Source organism: Choristoneura fumiferana, chromosome 26 (genome assembly GCF_025370935.1).
Source record: "Choristoneura fumiferana chromosome 26, NRCan_CFum_1, whole genome shotgun sequence".
NCBI classification, from domain to species: Eukaryota; Metazoa; Arthropoda; class Insecta; order Lepidoptera; family Tortricidae; genus Choristoneura; species Choristoneura fumiferana.
In genome coordinates, this window is record NC_133497.1 from 6,193,671 (window position 1) to 6,216,484 (window position 22,814).

General features: G+C 38.7%; 2 protein-coding genes across 4 annotated transcripts; both read right to left on the bottom strand.

The window, feature by feature from the left end:
• Positions 1 to 2,645: 2,645 nt before the first annotated feature.
• LOC141443025 (uncharacterized) lies at positions 2,646 to 15,455 on the bottom strand. Of its 3 annotated transcripts, none has more exons than XM_074108243.1 (13): positions 14,713 to 15,455; positions 13,494 to 14,221; positions 12,616 to 12,847; positions 11,929 to 12,106; positions 10,574 to 11,518; positions 10,129 to 10,288; positions 9,073 to 9,219; positions 8,252 to 8,732; positions 8,026 to 8,158; positions 7,511 to 7,618; positions 6,486 to 6,603; positions 4,958 to 5,122; positions 2,646 to 3,980 (listed from the first exon to the last, which is right to left on the bottom strand). In XM_074108243.1, exons 1-13 carry the CDS (start codon positions 14,747 to 14,749, stop codon positions 3,879 to 3,881), a joined length of 3,534 nt encoding a protein of 1,177 aa, XP_073964344.1. In that variant the 5' UTR covers positions 14,750 to 15,455; the 3' UTR covers positions 2,646 to 3,878. The 3 variants fall into 3 exon arrangements, with proteins under 3 accessions (XP_073964344.1, XP_073964345.1, XP_073964346.1); XM_074108244.1 differs by having other exon boundaries at positions 14,567 to 15,455; XM_074108245.1 differs by lacking the exon at positions 7,511 to 7,618.
• A 94-nt stretch (positions 15,456 to 15,549) lies between these two features.
• On the bottom strand, positions 15,550 to 21,631 carry LOC141443026 (dihydrolipoyllysine-residue succinyltransferase component of 2-oxoglutarate dehydrogenase complex, mitochondrial-like). The gene is given in 3 exon segments (XM_074108246.1): positions 15,550 to 16,981; positions 16,984 to 17,516; positions 21,505 to 21,631. Coding segments are annotated over 2 exon segments (1,401 nt in total). The 5' UTR covers positions 17,486 to 17,516; positions 21,505 to 21,631; the 3' UTR covers positions 15,550 to 16,082.
• Positions 21,632 to 22,814: the final 1,183 nt, after the last annotated feature.

Sequence of the window (22,814 nt, forward strand, 5' to 3'; positions counted from 1 at the left end):
GCATTTCACGATATGCCTAGGAATTTCGTGATCTGGCCGATTTAACGATCGGCCGCCGACATATGTATTTCTTAATTTATTTATTTATTGAGGTGTTCAACAGCTTTACAATTATGTTTACTTATTCTAGTTTACAGAATGAATCTTAAGGCTAATAACAGAACTCCCTTAATAATACAAGTATATATAAGCCTGAGTAGGAGTAAACGTACCTACAACAATAAGAAAAAAAAATAGGTAATAGGAGTAGGAATATCAGCATCATAATCAGTAATGCATAGGTACATGCATTTTACGCGGCAAGGAAAAGAAATAAGCAAAAACCAAATGATAGCCTGATGGTAAGTAAGTAGTCGATGCTGCCAATAGACACTCGAAATGTCGGTGCAACGCTGTTCAAGGCTTTTAGTTCTAAGTGTTTTATTCCAAATGCCATTTTTTGAAGTTGATAATTGTAAAGCCACGCCATTTTCTATGCTGGTTGTTCTATAATAATATTTAGAATATTTTTTTTTTTCAAGTTTCTTAATGCTCGGTGTGAAAAGTTGTAAGAGCCACTCGGGAGCAAAATTATTTTCATCTTGGGCGTTAACACTTGAATCCCTCATTACGCTCAGGATTCTACTTTAGAATCCCTCGCTACGCTCAGAATTCTATTGCAGAATCCTTCGCTACATTCTGGATTCAATGTACGCCCTCGCCGTAAATACACCATTTTGCTCCCTTGTGACAACTTTGCCCTCTGGCCCCAAACTTGCCTGATTTGATTTAAAGTTAACACGGGAATTATTATTACGGGGGGATAAATGTTTAAAACCTAGAAGGGTGCTAAGTTATCAACTCTAAATCGAATCAGCAAAGCAGTTTTCTCAAAAATGACCGTAAAAGTTGACATTATTGCACCACCTGCTAAAATGTATTCCTTATTTCTGTCCATTGTAAAGGTTGCCTGGAAGAGATCGCTCTGAAGCGATAAGGCCGCCTATTGCTTACCTTAGAAAATCTCTATGTATATAGGTACTTGTGTTCTCTGTACTGTTTACTGTATTGGTGTGCAATAAAGAGTTATTGTATTGTATTGTATTGTATTATTCTTTTCACACCTCTCCTTCAGAAAAGTAACTAACTTTTCCTCCCTGACGAGAGGGAGCAAAGTGCAACTTTTCTGTTCAAGGCTTTTCTAAGTGTTTTATTGCAAATGCCATTTTTTGAACTTGATAATTGTATAGCCACGCCATTTTCTATGCTGGTTGTTCTTTAAATAATATTTAGATTTTTTTTCAAGTTTCTTAATGCTCGGTGTGAAAAGTTATATGAGCCACTCGGGAGCAAAATTATTTTCATATTGGGCGTTAACACTTGAATCCCTCATTACGCTCAGGATTCAATGTACGCTCTCGCCGTAAATACACCATTTTGCTCCCTTGTGACACAAATAACTATTACATATCAGAAGGTGAAGTGCATAGTTTATGGTCAGCGAAAAATTAAAAAGTTAAAAAGATTGCAGGCGCTCTAGCTCGACAATAATAAATTAGCGCGCCTGCAATCAGTCACAATTTTTTTAAAAGTTAAAAAGGCCATGGAAATGTTGGCACACGTCGTATACAGCCAAATCTAACGGGCGGTATCAGATATTTTGTTGGAACTTCAGACTTTTTTTATTGGGTCTGAAACAGCATGTGGTGTTTTCGATGGAAAAATACACCTGCAAGCAGTTTATTTTTAATGAAAAAAGGCGGGAAAGCATAAGAAAAATAATTGGAATAAAATTAAATGTTATCATATATATTTTGAGAAAAAGTTTAGTCTATTTCAGAATTATTCATCATTTTTGAGAAAAGCTTTATATTAGTCTCGGCTGGAATAGCAATTGCTGGCTTCGTATTAGTTAAACGGACTCGCAAGCTCGTCCGTTTAATACTCATACTCAGCCAGCAATTGGCTACTTCCAGGCCACGACAATAATCTACTCTTACGGTATCGAGCGAGATTAAGGGCTCATGTTTCACCATTCATTGATAAATTTTATGTGACAGATAAAAGTGACGCCTTCTCTAGTTAATTTGGACAAAATAAACAGAGATGGCATCACAGATATCTGCTACATAAAATTTATCAAATAATGATGAAAAGTTGAAGCAATTTACCTAGCGATGACATGGAGAATCAATCAATACCTTGAAGCTACCATTAAAATTATGATGAATTAGTTGAGGATTGCCGTATTAATGATACCAAATGGGCAAGTAATTTGTTTTATTAAATACGATTATAAGAGTCTATCTTCAGTGATTGCTGAAATATTTGATAAGTTTTATAGTCTGCATGTGCACTCGATTAAATATTTTCGTTGTTAAAACATAATCCTTTACAAGGTTTCGCTGACGTTACTGTTATTGTTCGTGCTTCGCCAATTTTACCTATCTCCTTTCAAGTCATTCGACTATTCTGGGAGATGGTTAATGTTTTGTTATAAGCTAGAAACACTGACGGCTGCAATAATTATGTTACTTAACCCTGATCCAGCGAAAAAATCGTGACGAAAAGTTGCCAATGTGTTTTAGCGTGAAGGAGTAACAAAATACACACACAAACTTTCGCATTTATAATATTACCTAGTAGGATTACTTTCTATTTAAAAAAAAACTCATCTTTGAGACTCAGTACCAATTTAATAATATTGCCGTGTAACTTGTGAACTACTTAATCTTAATCCGCGCTTCTATCAGAGCTGCGAAGACGTTCAGAATTCGACCAATAATAGTTTCTGTGACGGGCTAGTCGGCGCTAGTAGTGAAGTGAGGTGCGTTTGACAACTTTGTCATTGGTATCACGTTTGTGATTGGCAAATAGCTAAATGAGCCATTCGCCCGTTCACTAACAAGCGAGCCGCCTTGCGAGGCATCCATTTTTGGTGCGATTTTGAGCCCTGTGTCAAACAAAATCATGCCTGGCTAATCGCAAGCAAGATTGTAACGTCAAACGGACCTCACGATACTGACGCCATCTAGCGATCGTCTGCCTACCGAGAATCCCTAATCGAATTAGTTTAAATCCATTATAGGTACCTACCTACACAGATATAGCATAATGCGATGTATACAGCTAAAACGTGGTCGGTTTCTGCAGTCTTCACTTCTATGGACATATGGATTAGTTCCAGATTCGTCGGATTCTTTTTTTTATAAATATATTGAGCGGCAAAAAATCTGGCCCTCAAATGTATGCAGAATTGGTAATTTTGTATGAAGGGTGGGCCAAATTTTGTGCCGCTAAGTATATTTTTGATACTCGTGCATTCAATAATGTCCGACCGAGCATTCAATCCGAACCGAACTACAAACAATCTACGGAAACGTGCCGTCTATAAATGACGTCACACTTTTACAAGTGGCACAAGTACCAAATAATTGGGATTTTTATTGTGATAAGTTTGACAAATTATTAAAATTAGTGTGACGTAATCTATGCATGTAACTGGCAGTTCGGGATTAATCAACATCTTGGATTCGGCCAGAACTGAAACATAAACCGAAATTCGGGTTTGATTGCAAACACTAATTTCGGTCGGACACAACTTTTTAACCGACGAAAAAAAACGGAGAAGGTTCTCAAGTCGACGTATTTCTTTGTTTTACAACGTATTTTTTTTATAGCTTTGTTTGATTTTCTGTACCGGATCCGGCGAATCGGAAACTAGTCAAATACTTAAGATTATTCGCTTTCTTTCTCTCTCACTTGTAACGGATCTAATCTAATATGAAAAAGATGACAGTACTTCCATTACAGGTACTGGAAAAAGAACTGCTGCGAATAATCCAACAATTACGCTACATATATACAAAGTGAAGGAGAGAAAAGTTTGTGTTCCACGTCTAGAGCAGGGCTACGTATTTGTGAAACAGCTGCAAGTGGTCTGCCGTCCGCTGCTGATGCATCCGGTGCACTTGCACGTCACCTTCCGGGGTCACCAAGGCCTGGAAACATAACAAGATAAAACTATAAGTTTTGTATAGTACCTAATTAATTGCTATGTTGATATGCATTCTTGGCCCTCAATTCAATTTGCTGCATGTGCTTCTGCTATCACCTACAACAGCTTAGTTAAATATCTAACTACGGTAAGTATCCGTAAATCGAAAAAGGTATTTACCACTATGCATATTTTAGCAAAACATTTACCAGCTTTTTACGGCAAAAATATGAATTGAAGCGTTTTTACCAGGTACCTAATGATTTTAAATGGTTAAGGTACTATTTAAAAAAGCAATTTGATGTACCATTTTGATACAATTCTGAGATTCTTTCGCAAAAAAGGAATGTGCAATTTTAAGTAGAATGACACTATCGCCCATTTCCCCTCCCCTCCCTTTTCCTCCTGGCCTAGTAAATTCGGTGGGAGATGGGGGCATACAGCCGAGTTTTTTAGCCTATAAAATCCTCCCTTCCTCCCGTCTTGGTCATTCATAATAGATTTTTTCCCGACTGCAAGCCGCCATCTCCTCTAAAACACCCCATATACATTTTTAAAACTGCAATCAAGTAAATAAAAGCAAGGACGTAGTCTCTTTGCCCATTCAGGCGACTCAACCCAAAAAAAATCTTTCACTTCTCATGCTCGTAAAGTTCGTATTTAAAATTACTTTTTATGCCCTAGTGCATAAAGTAAAATCTTCGCCTAAGACCCTAGTAAGTGAACAATTGTTTCCACTGTTGCTATTTAATTTCCTCTCAGTCGAAGAGAAAAGCAGAGCGTAAAACTCGAGCATTAAACCCATTTTCCCCTCGACGTGTCTATCCACCCTCGCCGTACCGGCTCGAGTGGCTATATGAATGTCTCGGGTAAATTGGCTCGTTTTATGTTTTTGTTGTACAATCTACTATTTATTTTACCCTAAGGGTGCCTAAGGGCATGTTTCACCACTCATTGATATTTTATATGGCAGATACTTACCAAAGTGCCGTCTCCCGCCATGCAGGCGAACGTAGCCCTTCCCCCAACGTACTGAGGGTGTATGTCGCTCTGCGTGAGCTCCCACAGCGCGAGCGCACCCGTGCGGGACAGAGACAGCATGCGGCACGGGTTCACGCGCGACCACAATACAGATAACACTGACACCTGTAAAAATTATAACCATTAACAAAAAAGCTACTTTGGAATTAAATTGTATACATTTGTTTATACGAGTTTTTATTTTACAAAAATTATTTAGTATTCATTCATACATCTCCATCGCGTGGGAATATGGAAATAAAAGTAGCCTGTAGTAACAATCACGAGCACCAATATCTCACACAACAAATCGGGCATACATACGAGTATCTGAGTCGACTCTATTTCTAGGGTCGGTAGGACGCGTCAGATATTTTTGCTCGCTTCGCTGTAGTAGATATTCATTTTACTAACCCTTTTCCAGGCATAGTGCATATAACGACCTCATGCATGTACACAAATATTCGACCTTGCTAAACTTACAATAAGGTATAAAATCAATTGAAATCGTCAAAAATATTATTCGTTTTTAAATGAATCCCTCATAGGTTTACAATATAAAACTGTGAACCATTTTGTGGTAGCGTATCTTAATTCGCGAAGCCTGGAAAAGGATTACTTACTGCATGTGGGTGACTGAACATATATTATTCCAGAGATCCAGCTATTGACATACCAAATTTAACAAAAATCTGTCTGGTCGTATAGTATGAATTTTTTGAGGTGTCCCGATCTCGTTAACAGCCCACCTTTCGAACAAAGCCATTGTGTCTATTGTGTCGTCAACCGCATAATCCTCAGTTTAAAATTAACGGTTTTTTTTTATTGGACTGGATGGCAAACGAGCAAGTGGGTCTCCTGATGGTAAGAGATCACCACCGCCCATAAACATCTGCAACACCAAGGGCATTGCGGATGCGTTGCCAACCTAGAGGCCTAAGATGGGATACCTCAAGTGCCAGTATTTTCACCGGCGGGGTAATATAAGATAAAATAGTTCATTCAAATAACGACTTTATTGTCTAGAGCAGAAAGTGTATTTTAAAATAAATACTAATTCGCAGAGAATACTTTTTAGTTGTTCTCCATGAGGCTGCTTGTCTACGACGCATTCAATTTTGAAAAATATTATCTGCCAACAATGTATGAACTATTTTTTAAAATGAACTCTCTATTGTAAATAACAAACTCGTTATTTCAATGAGCTATTTTATCTTATATTTCCGTTCATTTTAAACTGGGGATTATGAACTCTAGGACATAATAGAATACATTGGCTTTGTTCGAATGGTGAACTGTTAACGAGATCGGGACACCTCAAAAACTTCATACTATACCTATTAATGTTAAAGAGTAGCAAATAAACACACACACACACACACACGCGCGCGCGCACGCACATTATAATAGCAAGTGTTTCTACATTTTTTCACTAGATGAATTTTTTCACTAGATGGCGCTAGTCGCTATAATATTATCAAAATCTGACCTTTTTAGCTACCTCTGTCTCTGAGCCAACATGGCTGTGCCTCCTCGGTACATCGCTCACAAACCTCCCTTTAATGTCCGCCAGGGGTCGCTCTCTCGCGTCTTGTGAAGACGCATTACTGAAATAATAATTGACCCATCATAAGCGAACAGATCATAAATTATAGTTTAAAAAAAGCCTTTAACACCTTCCCTGTCCGGGTGCCCCCAATGAGGACCATGAATGAAGCTTTTATTCAGGACTCCGTGCTTCCACTACGGTTTCACAACTTCAAACTGTCCCCAAAGTGGAAGCACACTTGGACGTGTGACTTTGTCAAATTATTTTGTATGAGGACAGTGACCGTGTTAATGGACAACCAATCTAACACGCACAAACACTTGGCTTGGAGTTTCAGTGCCTGCCTGACTGCTTCACCATCAAACCTTGCATACAAATCTTTACGCCCTAAGAGTATTTTAACAAACCGAATCACAAAAAAAACACCCACAAACGTTTGCATTTTTAATGTTAGTAGGACTACACTACAAGTTCCTAACTTATATTATTTCATCCATTGATCCCCTTAAGCTTTTTTTTCTAAAGCTCCCCTTTCACTCTTGCTTACTAAATGAACCATTATTTTCTTAGAAAGTTCTACTATCATATCACTATCCTCCTGTAAACCTTAAATGCCCACAAGAGGGCGTTATTGCCCAAGTTGAAAACCTACGGACGGTTGCTGTTAATGTACGTCGGAGTAATTATAGCTGCGAAATTTTTGTATTTAAACACGCCCTACTACTTGTTTAATTATTTTGCTAACCGCTCAGATTAGTCTATAGGCAAGCATGCTTCACGGATTGATGAAGACCCGGGTTCCATTCCGCTAATTTCGGGCCACAGCATTAATTCTGTTTTTTTAATGTGTCCTAGTTACAGTAAATTTAAGGGAAATGGGTTATTTTCGTACATTCCAACTCGAAAATACAGGGCGTACATTAACCGCACGCACTATCTACTACAAAGTTGTGAACGCCACCTACCGGCGCCCCGCTATCACTAGCATCTTCGTGCCGACACTCAAACACAGATAGACTTCGCCGGAGTCCGCCCGCGGTTGAAGATCTCGCGGCAATTGGTTACAAGTGACACTGGATAATGTATCGATAGTTATCTGGCACTCAGAGATGTTAATTAGTTTTATTCTGACTACAGTATTTTTATTCCAAAAGGTGCATTGAACCAAAGTGTCAATTTCGCTCCGTTAAATATATCGTGGTGTGCCACAGAAGAATATGCACAGCTGTGAACTGACATGTACGGCAAGTAAACGTAGCTGCCTCATGGCAAGAAGCAAAAGGATTGGTTCAGACAAACTCAAATTTGATAAAAAACTAAATTCAATACACGCAGGTCGATTGGATCTATCCACTTTTATAAAGGTCCGTGAGTACATCTTACGTAAATTATTGTTCTATGAGAAATTTGGTACTGACACTGCTGATACTAGGTACTATCTAGAGTGGCTCTACTAGTGTAAAAACCAGCTAATTTTTACCTGCAGTCCAGCGTAAGCAGAACCCTGGCTTCCAGCATGGAGTAAAGGTGGACAGTTCCTGAGTCAGTGGCCGCAAGAAAATAAGCCGATGCGTGGGGTGACACGTCTAGACATGTGATTGAAGAGGTGTCGGCTGAAAACAGATCAACATCATCCATAGAATACTTAATTGTTTCAAACTTCAAAAAAGGTCCAAAGAAAATAAATTAATAAAAGACATACTTACATGACACACACAATCTATCAACCGTAAAAGCGCCTAAACTCTTCGTACAACTCAAGACTTCGCCATTATTCTTTGCCACCAAATATCTGTCTGTATTATCATAATGTACAATTTTTAAATTGTTGCATACAATACCAGTTTCCCACTCATGTGGTACAGTTTTCTCCGCTGGCAATCTTCTCGCACTTGCTACACTGGCTGGTCTGTCATTCTGACGGATATCAGCTGAATTTTGGCGCGAAAAGTTTCTAGCGAGAGTCTTTTCTTTTTTTCTATTAACCATTCTCTTTTTAGCAGCACTAAGGTTGAAGGTAGAGTTGTCAATCAATTCTTTTGCATTTACATGGTCAGTCAGAGAGAAAGTTTGCGTCTTTTCTAACTTCATTTTGGACCAAAACGCTTTTCCTAAGTCGTGCGTTTTAGTTTTCTCTTGAACTATCGTCCATATTGTTAAGACTCCGAGGCGTTGTAATGAACAAACCTGAAAAAAAACATCCATTTTACGTATTTATTGTGAAAAAAAATATATATTTAACTAGACATAAAGTGCATACAAGAGACGTGCTCAAGCACATATTTTTAATGGTTTGCTATACAAATATTGGAGAAATCAGCTTGCCCTTGTAAGCCATTGCTGTATTTGAAATACAGTTTTTCCCAAGAAAAAGGACGGCTCTGTGACACATTTATTATGAAAAGGTTCTTACTGCGTGTAAAAATTGGAATTTTTAGGTCATAACATAACTTAAGTGATTAACCAAACCAATGTCATAATGATCGTTTAATGCGATCGGTAGAGTTTGTATAATTGTGTAGAATACCTGTCCGACGACCTTCCGTCCGCCATCTTGCGCAAGCGCCTCTCCGACATACTCCAGGCCGACCGTGCAGTCCGCCATTTTGTTGCCGTCGAGGCTGGCAGCACTGCTCGTGTATGCGCACGCTTGCAACGCAAACGGGAGAGGCAGCTGCGAATCGAAAGTCTTTCATGAAGAGAAATAAGGCATCATGGATTACTCCTCTTGGATTTGAGCTGCCATCTAAAGTGTAACCTCTGTAGCAGCACCGGCCCTGGGGTGCCTGGCAAGGGGCGCCATTTACCAGTTTCCAGTGTAAAATTAAAAAAATTGCCTTTTGAATGGCGCGGAAGCGGTGTAAACAATCTCGCTCTACCTTGAACAAGGGCTAGGCCGGCGCTGCTCTGATGTATAAAGATTATACATCTCAATATAGGTCTAAATGATACTGCTGGTAATCTCGCAAGTAAGACAAGAGCCATGGATCTTATTTTTAAAATTCACGGTTAATATACATTGGATATATTTGATCTTGACGCTGGTAGAAAGATATGGAGAGCTCATTAAAGGTGTAATCAAATCAAGGTCAGATTGGCTGGAAGACGTAGGCGACGAGGGCCACCGCTAACGGAAAGTTATCCAAGTTTGTCGTTATTTTGGTTATTTAAAATCCGCAATCTAATGCGTGGCGCACCATGATAGGGCCTCTCAAAATATGTAAGTACTCTCAAAATATGTAAGTACTAGCTTTTCCCGCGGTTTCGCCCGCGTGGAATTCGGTTATCGCGCGCTGTTCCCTAGGGAACTATGCATTTTCCGGGATAAAAAGTAGGTAGCCTATGTTACTCTCTGCCCATAAAAGTGTGAAACTGTGAAAGACATACAAACATACACTTTCGCATTTATAATATTGGTATCGATGTTTGCATACCAAATGTAGATCCTGCACCAGCACAATATTATTATCATTCAACAAGTTGCGGCAAATAAAACAAAATTGGCAACACATTTTAAACTGTAAACGTATGTAAACTGGCCGAAAAAATTGAGTTGGTAACTAACAAATATATAGTACTCTACCTGTTCGTATCCTGCGTTGATGTTCTTCAAATTCCATTCTCTATCCCTCTCCGTCTGCGTCATGGCTCCGTCTTTGACGTCTTTTAAATTTTCTTTTTTTGAGCTGGTCACATCGTTCCGCCATGCCGGCTGTTCTGACAAGTCCCAAAGATGCGTTGAACTGCCAAATATTTTTATTCGCTTTATTTAAAGTCAAACAGCCAAATCAAAAAAAAAACTATCAAAAAGTATTAGATGTTGATAGAAAGAAATGGTGAATATAACATTAAAACCACTGGTTTCCAGTATGCTTTTTCTTACAGTCAGTTCTAACTAAGATACCTACAACGATACAACGAAATGTGCCGCGAAGCGTCTAGGTCTGAACTGACCCTTACATTAACCATCAAAAAACTTAGATACTTGAACTAACACAGAATTATCAGTAGTATGAAAACCTACATACCCATCTTCTAGAGCTGCAACAAGTATACCATCAGTGGCGCCTCTAAACCGGCCCATAACCACATTGTCTATCGCTATTAAAATTTTAATCGGTTCTGCCCTGGCAACACTTACGTCCCACAGACATAATATACATTTTCCCGCCACAATGCCACTGGCAGGCTTCATGTGAACTGTTAAAATTAAATTGTGTTTATTCTCAGAAAATATCACGCCAGTGATTTTGGCACTTTTCAAGAAAGATTTTTCATCTGATACATTTTTCGTGGTAATAGCAACATAGCCTGAGCTAAAAGGCAATGACGACTTAACAACATTTTCTGATCCCAGCCCGTGAGTATTAGTATTTAAAACGTGACTAACTCTGCTTTCAACCTTTTTCAAAAACTTTCCCAACTGATTTATGCTAAAATCATTACTTAGTTTTTTACTGTACGTATCGTATGGTAACATTTCACAATTGCCAACGCCGTCTTTTTGCTCCAGCAAAACTCTTAGCGGGTTTTCTTTATATTTTTCTAATGTATCTAAATCATTATGGCACCCATTATCTGCCTTTTCATCAAGTAAGGAGTTGAATTTTGAAAAGAAATCATCACTATTTCTTCTATTCTTTCTTTGGACATTGATATTGTTTAAATAGACGTCAAATTTTGAAAACTTAACAGGGAATTGCGTCCATTTATAATCCATAGCAACCTCATCTGTCTGCACCTCCTCAGTGATACCGTCCTCAAAGGTTTGTACGGCTATTTGGGTGGAGTTCGTCCTGCCGAATATAGCCATGTATAAATCGTAGGATATTGGTTTCATTTCGCACAGAACAAACGACATTTCGTGCAGTGTCACCATGCTCAAAATATCTTTCGCCCGTTGCATCAATTCTTCAAATATGCGTTTTTTGCGTTTCTTTACTTTCGACTTTTTGAAATCTATGAACAATGGTCTGAAACAGAAACAATCATTATATCAGAACGTACACTGTATCAGAAAAAGTGGTGTAATGTGTTTTAAATAGAAGAGTGGACTATTTGACAGTGACAGTGTGAATCTATTGACTGGGTGGCCGTTGTGACATAAGAAAATTCAGCGTACAGTAGATATTTAACTAAGAGTGGACGTTTCAGTTGAATGGACCTTTGGTAGAGAGGGTCTTTGTGTAGAGTTAACGTGTCAGTAGAGTGCACATTTTAAAATGGACTTTATAATACAGCGAGCGTCTTGAGACAATGAACATATTGATGCACGGAAAAGGTCTATAGGCAGTGGCTTGCCATCAGGTGACCAAATTTACCAACTTGCTTACTTGTCTTCTTTGTTGTATACTTACTTACCGAAAGACTACCTTCTACTGACCTTTCCAGAACATCGACATGGACAGTTCTCATGCTGGAAACGGCACTCGAGCCCTCCTGGAATCCCTCATCCAGCGAGCTGACTTTGTCTTCTGTGTCCTCGGAGGCTTCTGTTATGAATTCCATGGCAACCGGCTTGGATTTGTTCGCTGAGCGTTGTTCGCGAAGATCAAAACTACCTGAGAAACAATTGGTTGTTCATTACTCATTAGACTATAATACCACCAGAATAAAAGAGCCAAAAGGCCTGACAGTGTATAGCTTATCAGCTTCCGCCGCTTTTTCTTTCATGATGTGCGTTAGGATGTGTTGCTCTCGTAATGACTTTCTTATAGCCATCAAAATAAATGTCGCAAAGCATTAGTTGACTTATCTTGCCTTTAACAGATTTTTAGGCTTTTGGTGAATGTCTTGGCTTGGTTCAAGTTAAAATGCTAGAATTCACTGCTAACTCCATCTGTGCAAGACTACGTAGGGCCAATTCTACATCATCTAATCCATCAAATTATGGTATGATTTAAGTTCTTATTGATTCGGATTTAGTCCGACTACAATACATATGTCCAGCACTCACATGATCGAGCTATGACGAAACTACTCTGACGATAATATTTAGCAATCATTTTAAATCTTGGACTATTTTCTAATTTACCAAACGAGTGTAGGAAGAAATAATTCCTGTGCTCACCTGAATCTAGCATGCTCTCGTCATTCCCCTCGTCTTTCCCCTCTTTCAGATCAGCCGTTTCCAGACTATGTTTCTCTACGTCACCTTTATCCACATCGATATCATCATGCTCAACATCTTCACTGGTATTCTCACTAGTTCTATCACTATGATAGGAATCGAAATCAGATTCATAACTCTCAAAATCGTCTTCGTAGCTGACTTCTTCATCACTGGTTTTATCGTTTTTGGCCTGGTTACATAGAGTCAAATTTTAATGAATATACCTAGTTGCCGGTTGGTATTGTTTTAGCAGTATCTTATCTTCACTTAGCCTAGTAATAGCATAGACTGCATTTCAATCTCGGGGATTCGCCAAAACGAAAGAAATGCACGTGTGGGAGAAGGCTTCAATAGAGAGATCTTTCTCCAGTGGGGACCGAAGTCCAAGGAAGAGCGTCGGAAATTGTATACATGCGTCCGAGTTGAGAAACTTCGATAGCGCGATGTAGAACACGGTCGGAGTTTCTACAGTTGGTCACTAGATGGCGCTAGAAGTCGCTACACACGAGAGATGAAGACGCAAGGTCAATCAGATTATCAAATTTTATTTTAATCTGTGACTATTTTTTTTTTTTTTTAAGTACCAAATTTTTAACATTGTAATGGACATCTCGCATTTATGGTCAATGACATGTGCTCCGTAATTGTCATGTATATCGGAATAAAGTACTTTTAAATAGTTTATAATATGGCTTAAATTGTAATATACATGATGTGGATGTACTTTCTAAATAAATAAATAAATCAGAACTGAATTCAAGTAGAAAAGTCCCAGCCAGTTGATTTAAGTAAAGCAAAAACTACAAAAACGTGGTTTACTCATTTATAGTACGCACCTTTGCTGTATCTCCATCTAGATCAATGTAGAACGCCTTAGGATGCGCAATTAGCCTCTGCTTTAAATTTATCATCCCTTCATTATTATCAACCCCATCCGGTGTTAGTAGTTTCACTTCATTTTCATCTAAAGTCCTCGTTTTTGATCTTTGCCTTTCAAAATCACCTCTATCGTTTGGAAGTTCTTTTTTGAGACGCATTGTTGTATTTTGCTTTTCTGCATCTTTTGCGTTTAGTCGTTTTTCAACGGATTTTCTGATTGCACTTTCTTTAACTCTAGCACTTTCTGTAGTTAAATTTAATTTCCTTTTAGCTATAGGAGAGTTAACTGTGACGTTAACAAACGGTAGATCTTTAGCTGTTCTTGCTCTAGCATTACTCTGGCTTACTTTATTAATGGTTTTAATAGAACTACTAACTTTACTAGAATTACTAATCTGACTTATTGATGATGGTGAAGATTTTAGTAAGTCTTTCATGGGCGACGCTTTGCTTTCGTTAGAAGTCCCAGGTATTTTTTTCGGTGTTTTTTGGACAGCAGATTTCCTTTTTTGGGCATAAACATCGGCAGCTGAAGAGCGTTGCATATATTCCCTCGGTGTACTAACATTGTAAGTATTCTTTTTAAGTTTCTCCTCTTGTACTTTTAGTTCTTCTTTAGGTTTCTCTTTGGATTTCGATTTTCTATCCACAGGCTTTTTAATAGATTGCATCTTATTAGAGGAAGCTGAAAATATATTTTTTTGGTAAAATGTCCATGAAAGTTCAGATCTATAGATAAGTAAAGCAAAAATTAAACAAAAATACAAATTGCGTTGCAAAAATTAAGTAAAGTTAAACAGCTTCTATTTATTAGATCCGTCCGTACACTTTTTGTTATTTAACTTAAGACAGTTCCGAGTTCACGTTATAAAATAAGTAAATTAAAAATATTTACGTCCTACATTTTAAGTAATTTCTTTAAAACTTCAAAAGAAAACACGAGTAAGTAACAGTACGAGTTGTATATTGATGCAATTTTTCTACGACGTTATTATTATACAAGAAAATCAATTATTTTTAATTATCTTACCTTGACATCATTTCACAATATGGGTCAACTTCAAAACTGTACTTAAACTTAACAGAAGTACAACGAATCCTATTCTAAACTAAAAGGTACGTGAGATATTAACTTAAATTAAATAATTTCGTAATATAATTTTATTTAGAAAATACTTCGTGACATCCGCGGCGTGATCGGGCGGGTTGTCATGACAACGGAACTTAGCACCACAAATGCATAGCAGGCGGAAAAATCTGGAACTAACAATAACTCATATCAAAAACGCCAATTTGTTAGACGGTAGCGCCACTCCTACACGCTTGCAGAAATAAAAGTAATCGAAAATGGCGTGGCGGGAAAAATAGTAAGCGATATTAAACCTTATTAAATGAGTACTACGAAGTACTACGGTGAGTCTTGGAGCTTTAATGGGTTAGCTTTCTTTAGGAAAACGTGGTAAGTCCAATTTTATGGAAATGTTTTATCTATGCTAATTTACAAAGAGGGAGATTGTTATGCGCAGATATTTTAACTATATATAAAGGTATGCATTTAGTACAAAAGGAATCGATATTAGCGTGCGAAGTGAATCAAGCTAAATATTAATTTAAAAATCAAACGAGCCATGTGCGAGTTGGACTCGCGCACCGAGGGCTCCGTACAAATTTGTAGGTATCTATGAATATGCAGTGTTTGCAGAGCCCCTCTTCTAAGCCAAACGTAGGCAGTTACGGTTACGATGGCTACTGACATACCCTGGCCATAAAGCTAGATACGCCCTTGTTTACAACTACATTATAAACGTACATAGGGGACGAGCCTCTTCGCGAGTGAACAGCTCTATGTTTATTCTTCATATTTAACAAATGTAAGGGATATTGTCCGGTACTAATAAATAAAATAAAGATCGACAAATTTAACTTGATGACACAAAATATAACTTTCGGTGACGTCCTTGATCAACCGTGTCGGTGTAATTTTATTACAGGATATGCATAAATAAAACACAATTGATCGTCACATAGGAGAAATGTACTGTTTCGTTTATTATTACTTAACACTTGATAAATAATACATTTTACATACGGACCAAGCGTACGTTTCGCAGGGCTACTCGAGAACCGCTCGGCCGAGAAAGTAATCACACGTTACGGTATATATGTCTTTCTCTTACGTATGACTCCATCCTTCTCCGCCGGTCAGGACGCGAGTAAATAAATACAAATACATCACGTGCATCACTTGAATCTAGAGCACTACTACAAAACAATAATAATTTACATGATTTATAATTTCTTAATACACCGGCCAGCTAGAAATCAAAATCCTATCTCCAGATTCAAAGGTCGTAGGCGCATGCACTCGTCCCATTCATTAAAACACCCTTGGTTCGGGCTTGCCTGAGGTCATCCATTTTGAACAAGCGGATACCAACTGTCAAATATCAAATAGCTTTTTCATATAACTTAAAAATTCGACCTGTTGAGTGCACGCTACCGATTGGTAACTTCAATCGCCGGCCGGTTGCTGGTAGTGGTCACATTTACAACCCTGCGATGATGCTGGTAGGATCTTCAACTCCCTGCTTGATTTTCCTCAAGAACAAGACAGCTTCACGGCCATCAATCAGTCTGTGGTCATAAGTCAGAGCAATGTACATCATTGGCCGGATGACCACCTGGCCGTTCAAGGCGATCGGTCGCTCGAAGATGCCGTGCATACCCAGAATAGCGGACTGAGGCGGGTTGATGATCGGAGTACCCATCAGGGACCCAAAGACACCGCCGTTGCTGATAGTAAAGGTACCTCCGTCCATTTCTTCCACAGTCAATTTGCCATCCCTTGCCTTCTCAGCGAGCCCGGCCACGGTCAATTCGATATCAGCATACGTCATGTTCTGGACGTTTCTGAGCACAGGCACGACCAAACCTTTAGGCGTAGCCACGGCGACGGAAATGTCCACGTAGTCGCGGTAGATAATTTCATTGCCCTCGATAACGGCGTTGACTACGGGCTGGTCCATCAGCGCGCTGGCGGCGGCTTTCACGAACGGTGACATGAGACCGAGCTTCACACCATGCTTCTTAGTGAACGCGTCCAGATTCTTCTTACGGAACGCCATGATGTAAGACATGTCGAGCTCGTTAAAGGTTGTCAACATCGCGTTGGTATTCTGCGCCTCCTTGAGCCTCTGCGCGATCCTCTGACGCATCCTGTTCATTTTGACGCGCTGCTCGGTGCGAGTGCCAGCCATTTCTTTGCTGTAGTCCGCAGGAGGGACTTTGACTGAGGCCGTTTCAATCGCTTGCGCGTGGCGGATGGCTGCCACCGGGATAGACGAGATAGGGGCAGCGGCAGGAGGGGTCGCAGCACGAGGAGGGGGCGGTGGAGGCGGAGTGGCCGGGGGCGGTGGAGGCGTGGTGGCCGCGGGCGGTGGGGGGGCGGCGGAGGAGCGGCGGCCGCGGGCGGCGGCGGGGCGGGCGCCTCAGCCTTAGGAGCGGGAGCGGCCTTCGCAGGCGCCGCACCGGTCAACTCCAATTTAAACAGCTTCTGTCCAGCCTTGACGGTCTCGCCGTCTTTAACATACAACTCCTTTATGATTCCATGGGATGGAGCCATAACAGGAATCGCCGTCTTGTCCGTCTCGATTTCCAGCACGACCTCGTCAGCTGCAACCGCGTCACCGACTTTCTTGTCCAGCTTCACGTCGCCTTCGGATACAGAGTCAGGGAATCCTGGCGTCATGATATCCTGTTCTTCATAAAGAGGACTGGTGAAGTGGATGGACGCCACCTGTTTGTGAGCGACGAGAGGCACCGCCTGGTTGGCCGCGCGGGCCCTGGGTAGGGCTCCAAAGAGTCTGGGCACTTCTGTGGACCTGAACCGGAGGCTTTGGCCTTGCCTCCGGTAAAAGGCTTGCAACTGGTTCGAGCAGCGTCGAAGCATTTTGAGTATTTAGTGGAGATTAAACGTTACCCTGGAATGAGAGAGAAGATATTGGTTAATATTTATGTGTAGATGTGATTCATCTTGACGTAATCCAGAAACTAAATCAATAAGTGGTGAAATCTGTTCAAGTTACTTGGAAAAACAAGCACTTATCATTATTAAGAAATCTGTAGGAGCAAAGTGCATTTACTAATAACACCTATGTCTATGTATGTCTGAATAATATATTGAATCAGGCGTTACTTTGCGGAGGTCCATATCAATGAAGTAAAAGAATTTCCTTGCTCACCCGCGACCTTACGATAGCTAAGCTTATGCAAAATATGCGTGTTCATGCAGTTCCTCCACCTCCACACAGTAAGAACACACACAAATCACTCAAACACATCTATCACCACCACCACACCACACTGAAGCGTTTCGAACTCAACCAGAGCTCATCTTCAGAGTAACACAACCATACACCATGCTACCAGTTGTTAGACTAAACCAGTCAGTCAGTTAGGTCCACAATACTCCGTCGTACATTAACCGCACACATTTCTACAATTTTACAAATATTATAAATGTGAAAGTGTGTGTGTGTTTGTTACGCGATCACGCTCAAACGACAGGACGGTTTGGATGACGTTTGATATATATAAAGCTGAACATCTGGAATAACACATACGCTACTTTTTTATCCCGATAGGTATTCCCACGGGATCGGAATAAAATCTCGAAATTGCAACCGCTAGAATTAGAGACCACAGCCGTGGGTATAAAACATGGTTTATAAAATACTTAGGGGAAAGGAAATGCGTAATAATCTACGCCAATTTTGTTAGTCCGCAGTGAGAGTGTTAAAGGTGACCCTGACGCCGAATTAGCGACATCTATTGCGGGGAAAATAAATCAATTACCTAAATCAAGACCACAAAAAGTATTGCGCAAGAAAATACGCCTTATGCAATCAAGCGACACTCCCACGCATATTAGTGCAGTAATAGTGAATGCAGCACTACATTGTCTTTTACTGCATATTTGGTGCCATGTTTATTTATTCAATATCCATAGAAAATTACGAGAACACCTATGCATTTTTAAGATCAATTTATTGAGTTAACTTCTTATATAACTAACTAACAATGTCAAGTAAATTTTCCGATATTTCCTTGTATAAGTTAATTAGTATTGAAAGTGGGTTGTCTTGAAATTCGATAATATGTGTGTAAAACGGATGACAATGCAATAATAAAGAGCTGTCAACAAAATCCATGTAAGAAACAAATTAAGTATAAGACTGACCTCCAACAGCATTCTGAGCGTGCTTGCTGTAAAGTACGACTGCCCAATACTTGTGCACTGGGTTGGGCAGATTAAGGGGGTGGCATGTGCAGTTAAATGAAATTAATGATCATATAATTTAATTTAATTGATTAATTTTAAGTACTAACTTTAGGAAATAAGCTCTGTTACTAATCATCTATGGAGTCCTGTGTATTCCGAAATAAAGATTATATTATTATTATTATTATAAGTAAACATATCTAATAAAGATTTAAATATGATTATAAGTTTAAGAAACTCTGTACTTACTTACTTACAAAGGCACTTCAAATATTGAATTAGGGATTTTTTTTAAATGTGTTTACTTTCCCTTTACCTTATTTAGAAACTAGAGTTTGCCCGCAGCTTAGCACAGTTAAACCAATTAACTCGGTACTTTGGAATTCCAGAAATTACATTGTGGTTCTCATTGATGTTTCATTAAAAAAAAAACATGCAATATTTTATTACACTAAGCCCAATGGTTGTTATTTCAAGATTTTTGCCTAAGTGTCGAAACCGAGACATTTACATACCAAATTTCATCCAAATCCTTCAACACACACACACACCCACGAACTTTCGCATTTGTAATATTAGTAGCATAGTGGGATATTTAAGAAGTGGGAGGTGTTTTAAAACATTAACTACTCAATTAAACTACTGAAGCATCACATAATAAAATATGAATTATCATGTAGCGGGAATGATTATATAAAACTGATAACATTACTAATTGCCTATTAAGAGTTCATAAATAATCAATAAATATCAGTAGGCAACTTGTGTTGCATATTTATAACTCCATTAACTATACACCTGTAAAACAAATCTTTAAAAAAATTATGGAGCTGTGAAATCTAGGGTGATGGTCACAAATAAATAAAGTATCTCATATCCATTATCCATAATTATAAGTATGGATAATATAAACACAATCTTTATGCACATACCATTGAACTAAATTAGATGAAATTTGATATGGTGACAGTTTGAGACCCTGAGGAGGGCACAGAATAGTTTTTATCCAGGAAACATAAATAAAAATGATGGAATAGATTTTCCTAACAGTTCAGTTTAATGTCTATTAGTTATAGAATAATCCATATCTTATAATCAATACTCTACCCATTAGACATGTTTATGAATCATCAAGTTTACAATTACATTTGAAAGTATTTTACGTCACACAATACAGCAAATAAATGTCATGTCCCAATTATAAGGAAAATATTGCATTTTATGAAACAAGGATAATCAAAATGTTAAGTCATTAAATTATGGTATGGAGATTTTGTTTGTAGAGATCTGTGATAAATAATTGATTGATTCAGACATTGCTTTTGGAGAGGTCCATATCAATGAACAGTTTATTGCTTGCTCCTCAGCTACAAGCCACTGGAAACATTGAAGGACTAAGGCAAAAATAATAGTAGGTATCTAATAAAATTGCTCTTATAGTTTAAATTTAAATCTCTAGTCAGTCAGTTCATATAAAAAAAAATAAGTTGAAAGATTCATTGGAACAGCATATATTTTGTAACAAAGCAGTAAAGGAATTTACTAATAATTATGCACATCTATAGGTACTCCCCTTTCAACTGCTAAAAAAAATATTATTTTAAATAACACCTGCTCTTTGTATTACAAAACATTTGGATTATAAAACCCACTTGCCATTGCAAGTGGCTATTCATTCATTATTTTTTTATTATTACAACCAATCATTTTTTTTAAGAATTAAATTATAATTTATTTATATTTAGGAACACAACACAAGATACAACAATATGATACCAATCATTGTGTTACCAATGGATAAAAAGACAAATTGTTAAATAAAATAAAAGATAAAATCAAATTGAGTTAGTGACAGAAACACAGTTGATAGAAAAAATCTTATCAGAATAGGTTTGATTTATTTAAATAAGAAAATTATGAAATAGCTGTACAATAACTAAGATTTCATCAAAAAAGTACTTGTTACATTTTACCTTGGCAATTTAAGAATATAAAATATAAACTTAATCAATCAAGCAATTAAGCATAGGTACTATTTAAAAACTCTTTTGATTTTTCTTTAAAAAAAATTGTAAAACTAGAGCATTAGAGTTGGTTGTGACATTTCTAGCTGTGACATGAGAAGTGAAAGGATGTTTAGGAAAAACATTAAATAATTTTATTGTTGGAGATTCGCGCTGTCATCGCTCATCCACCATTACCTCTCATATTTCGTTTTATAGAATGTTTTAACCGTACAACGGCAAAACCTACTAGTCACTGGCAAAATTGTCCTCCAATGGACAGAGCCATATTTTTCTAAAAAGACCATCCAATTTTTATTGTTAAAATGCATTCAAAATAGCATGAAGCAGAAGCATTTAGTGGAGCGGTTAGTATTTGCTATGATTTACTTGGTTAAATTGCGACTTGCGAATAAAATTCAAGGTTAGTCATTGGATACATAAGTAATTTTAACGCACAAATAATGATAAAAACCGCACCCCTTACCTCCTGGACTAGGTAAACAATTGTTATCAGTACACGATTTAGTTATTTTCACGTACAAAATGTTACATAAGCCGTGGTCTCATGACAAGACATCGACCGCCGTGTTAGAGGGTTTCGAGTTCATATCGTTTTGAGAGTGTTATTCAAAGCATAGCTCGTGTGTAACGTGCCTAATATAAACAGAACTAATACTTCACTTTGATTTTGACGCTGCTTTTACTGATTTTAGTGAAATGGCCCAGAGACCTACATTTATTTCGATTCGATCTGCTCGCTCGATTTTGGGTTGGCGGTGGCCTGGCGCTGGCGCCTGTCAAAACTGACAGCTCTGAGGCGTTTTTTTTACTAACATCTACAAGCGCGTATGCGTCTTGGACAAACACGTGATTACGGTAACTCACAAAACAAACTCCGATACGGAGTATTTTTTTTTTATTCGACTAGATGACAAACGAGCAAGTGGGTCTCCTGATGGTAAGAGATAACCACCACCCATAAACATCTGCAACTTCAGGGGTATTGTAGACGCGTTGCCAACCTAGAGGCCTAAGATGGGATACCTCATGTGCAAGTAATTTCACCGGTTGTCTTACTCTCCACGCCGAAACACAACAGTGCAAGCAGTGCTGCTTCACGGCAGGATTAGCGAGCAAGATGGTGGTAGCAATCCGGGCGGACCTTGCACAAGGTCCTACCACCTGCAATATCTCAGATTAATTAATTAATGCATTTATAATCTAGTAACGAAAAACTTCATATTAATCTTAAAATTCATCCAAAATTAGCGGACTTCCGATCCTTGGCCTGGGGCATAAAATAAACTAGGGACTCAAGTAAACTATTTAAAATCGTTTGCTCCGTATTCGTAGTGTTTGTTCCGAATTCGACGTACTCCAGATTTGTCATTTATAGTTTGTAAGTCAGAGTCCGAGGGGCCCCCTGAGCTTGGACGCCCCGGAGCACTGCCCCGTCTAGCCCTCCGGCAGCTACGCCACTGATAGTTGTGTGCCAGTAGTTGTTTCGTAGAGCAGTAGCGCGAGCAGAGCGTTTTGCAGCAGCCGCCATGGCGTGTGCTTCCAGACGGGCTACGGATTAGCCCGAAACATGTCGAGCTAAACTCGATTTAAGACGTGAGTTAATGGTAGCTATACCACTGCCGGGAAGACGAACACCTATACGATTACCTACATAAAGAGCAAAAAGTTTAATTTTCTTTTTAGGGTTTCGTACCCAAAGGGTGCCAACGGGACCCTATTACTGAGACTCCGCTGTCTGTCTGTCTGTCCGTTTGTCTGTAACAGGGCTCTATCTTTTAAGCCGTAAAAGTTAGACACTTGAAATTTTCACAGATTATGTATTACTGTGGCCGCTATAACACAAATACTAAAAATAAAATAAAGTTACAAATTAAAGGGGGTCGTCATGCAAGAAACGTGTTTTTTTCAGCGTTTTTTGGTTGCTACGCGTTGTTAGCCGTTGCTAGGCAGCCAAGGTTGTCATACCTAGC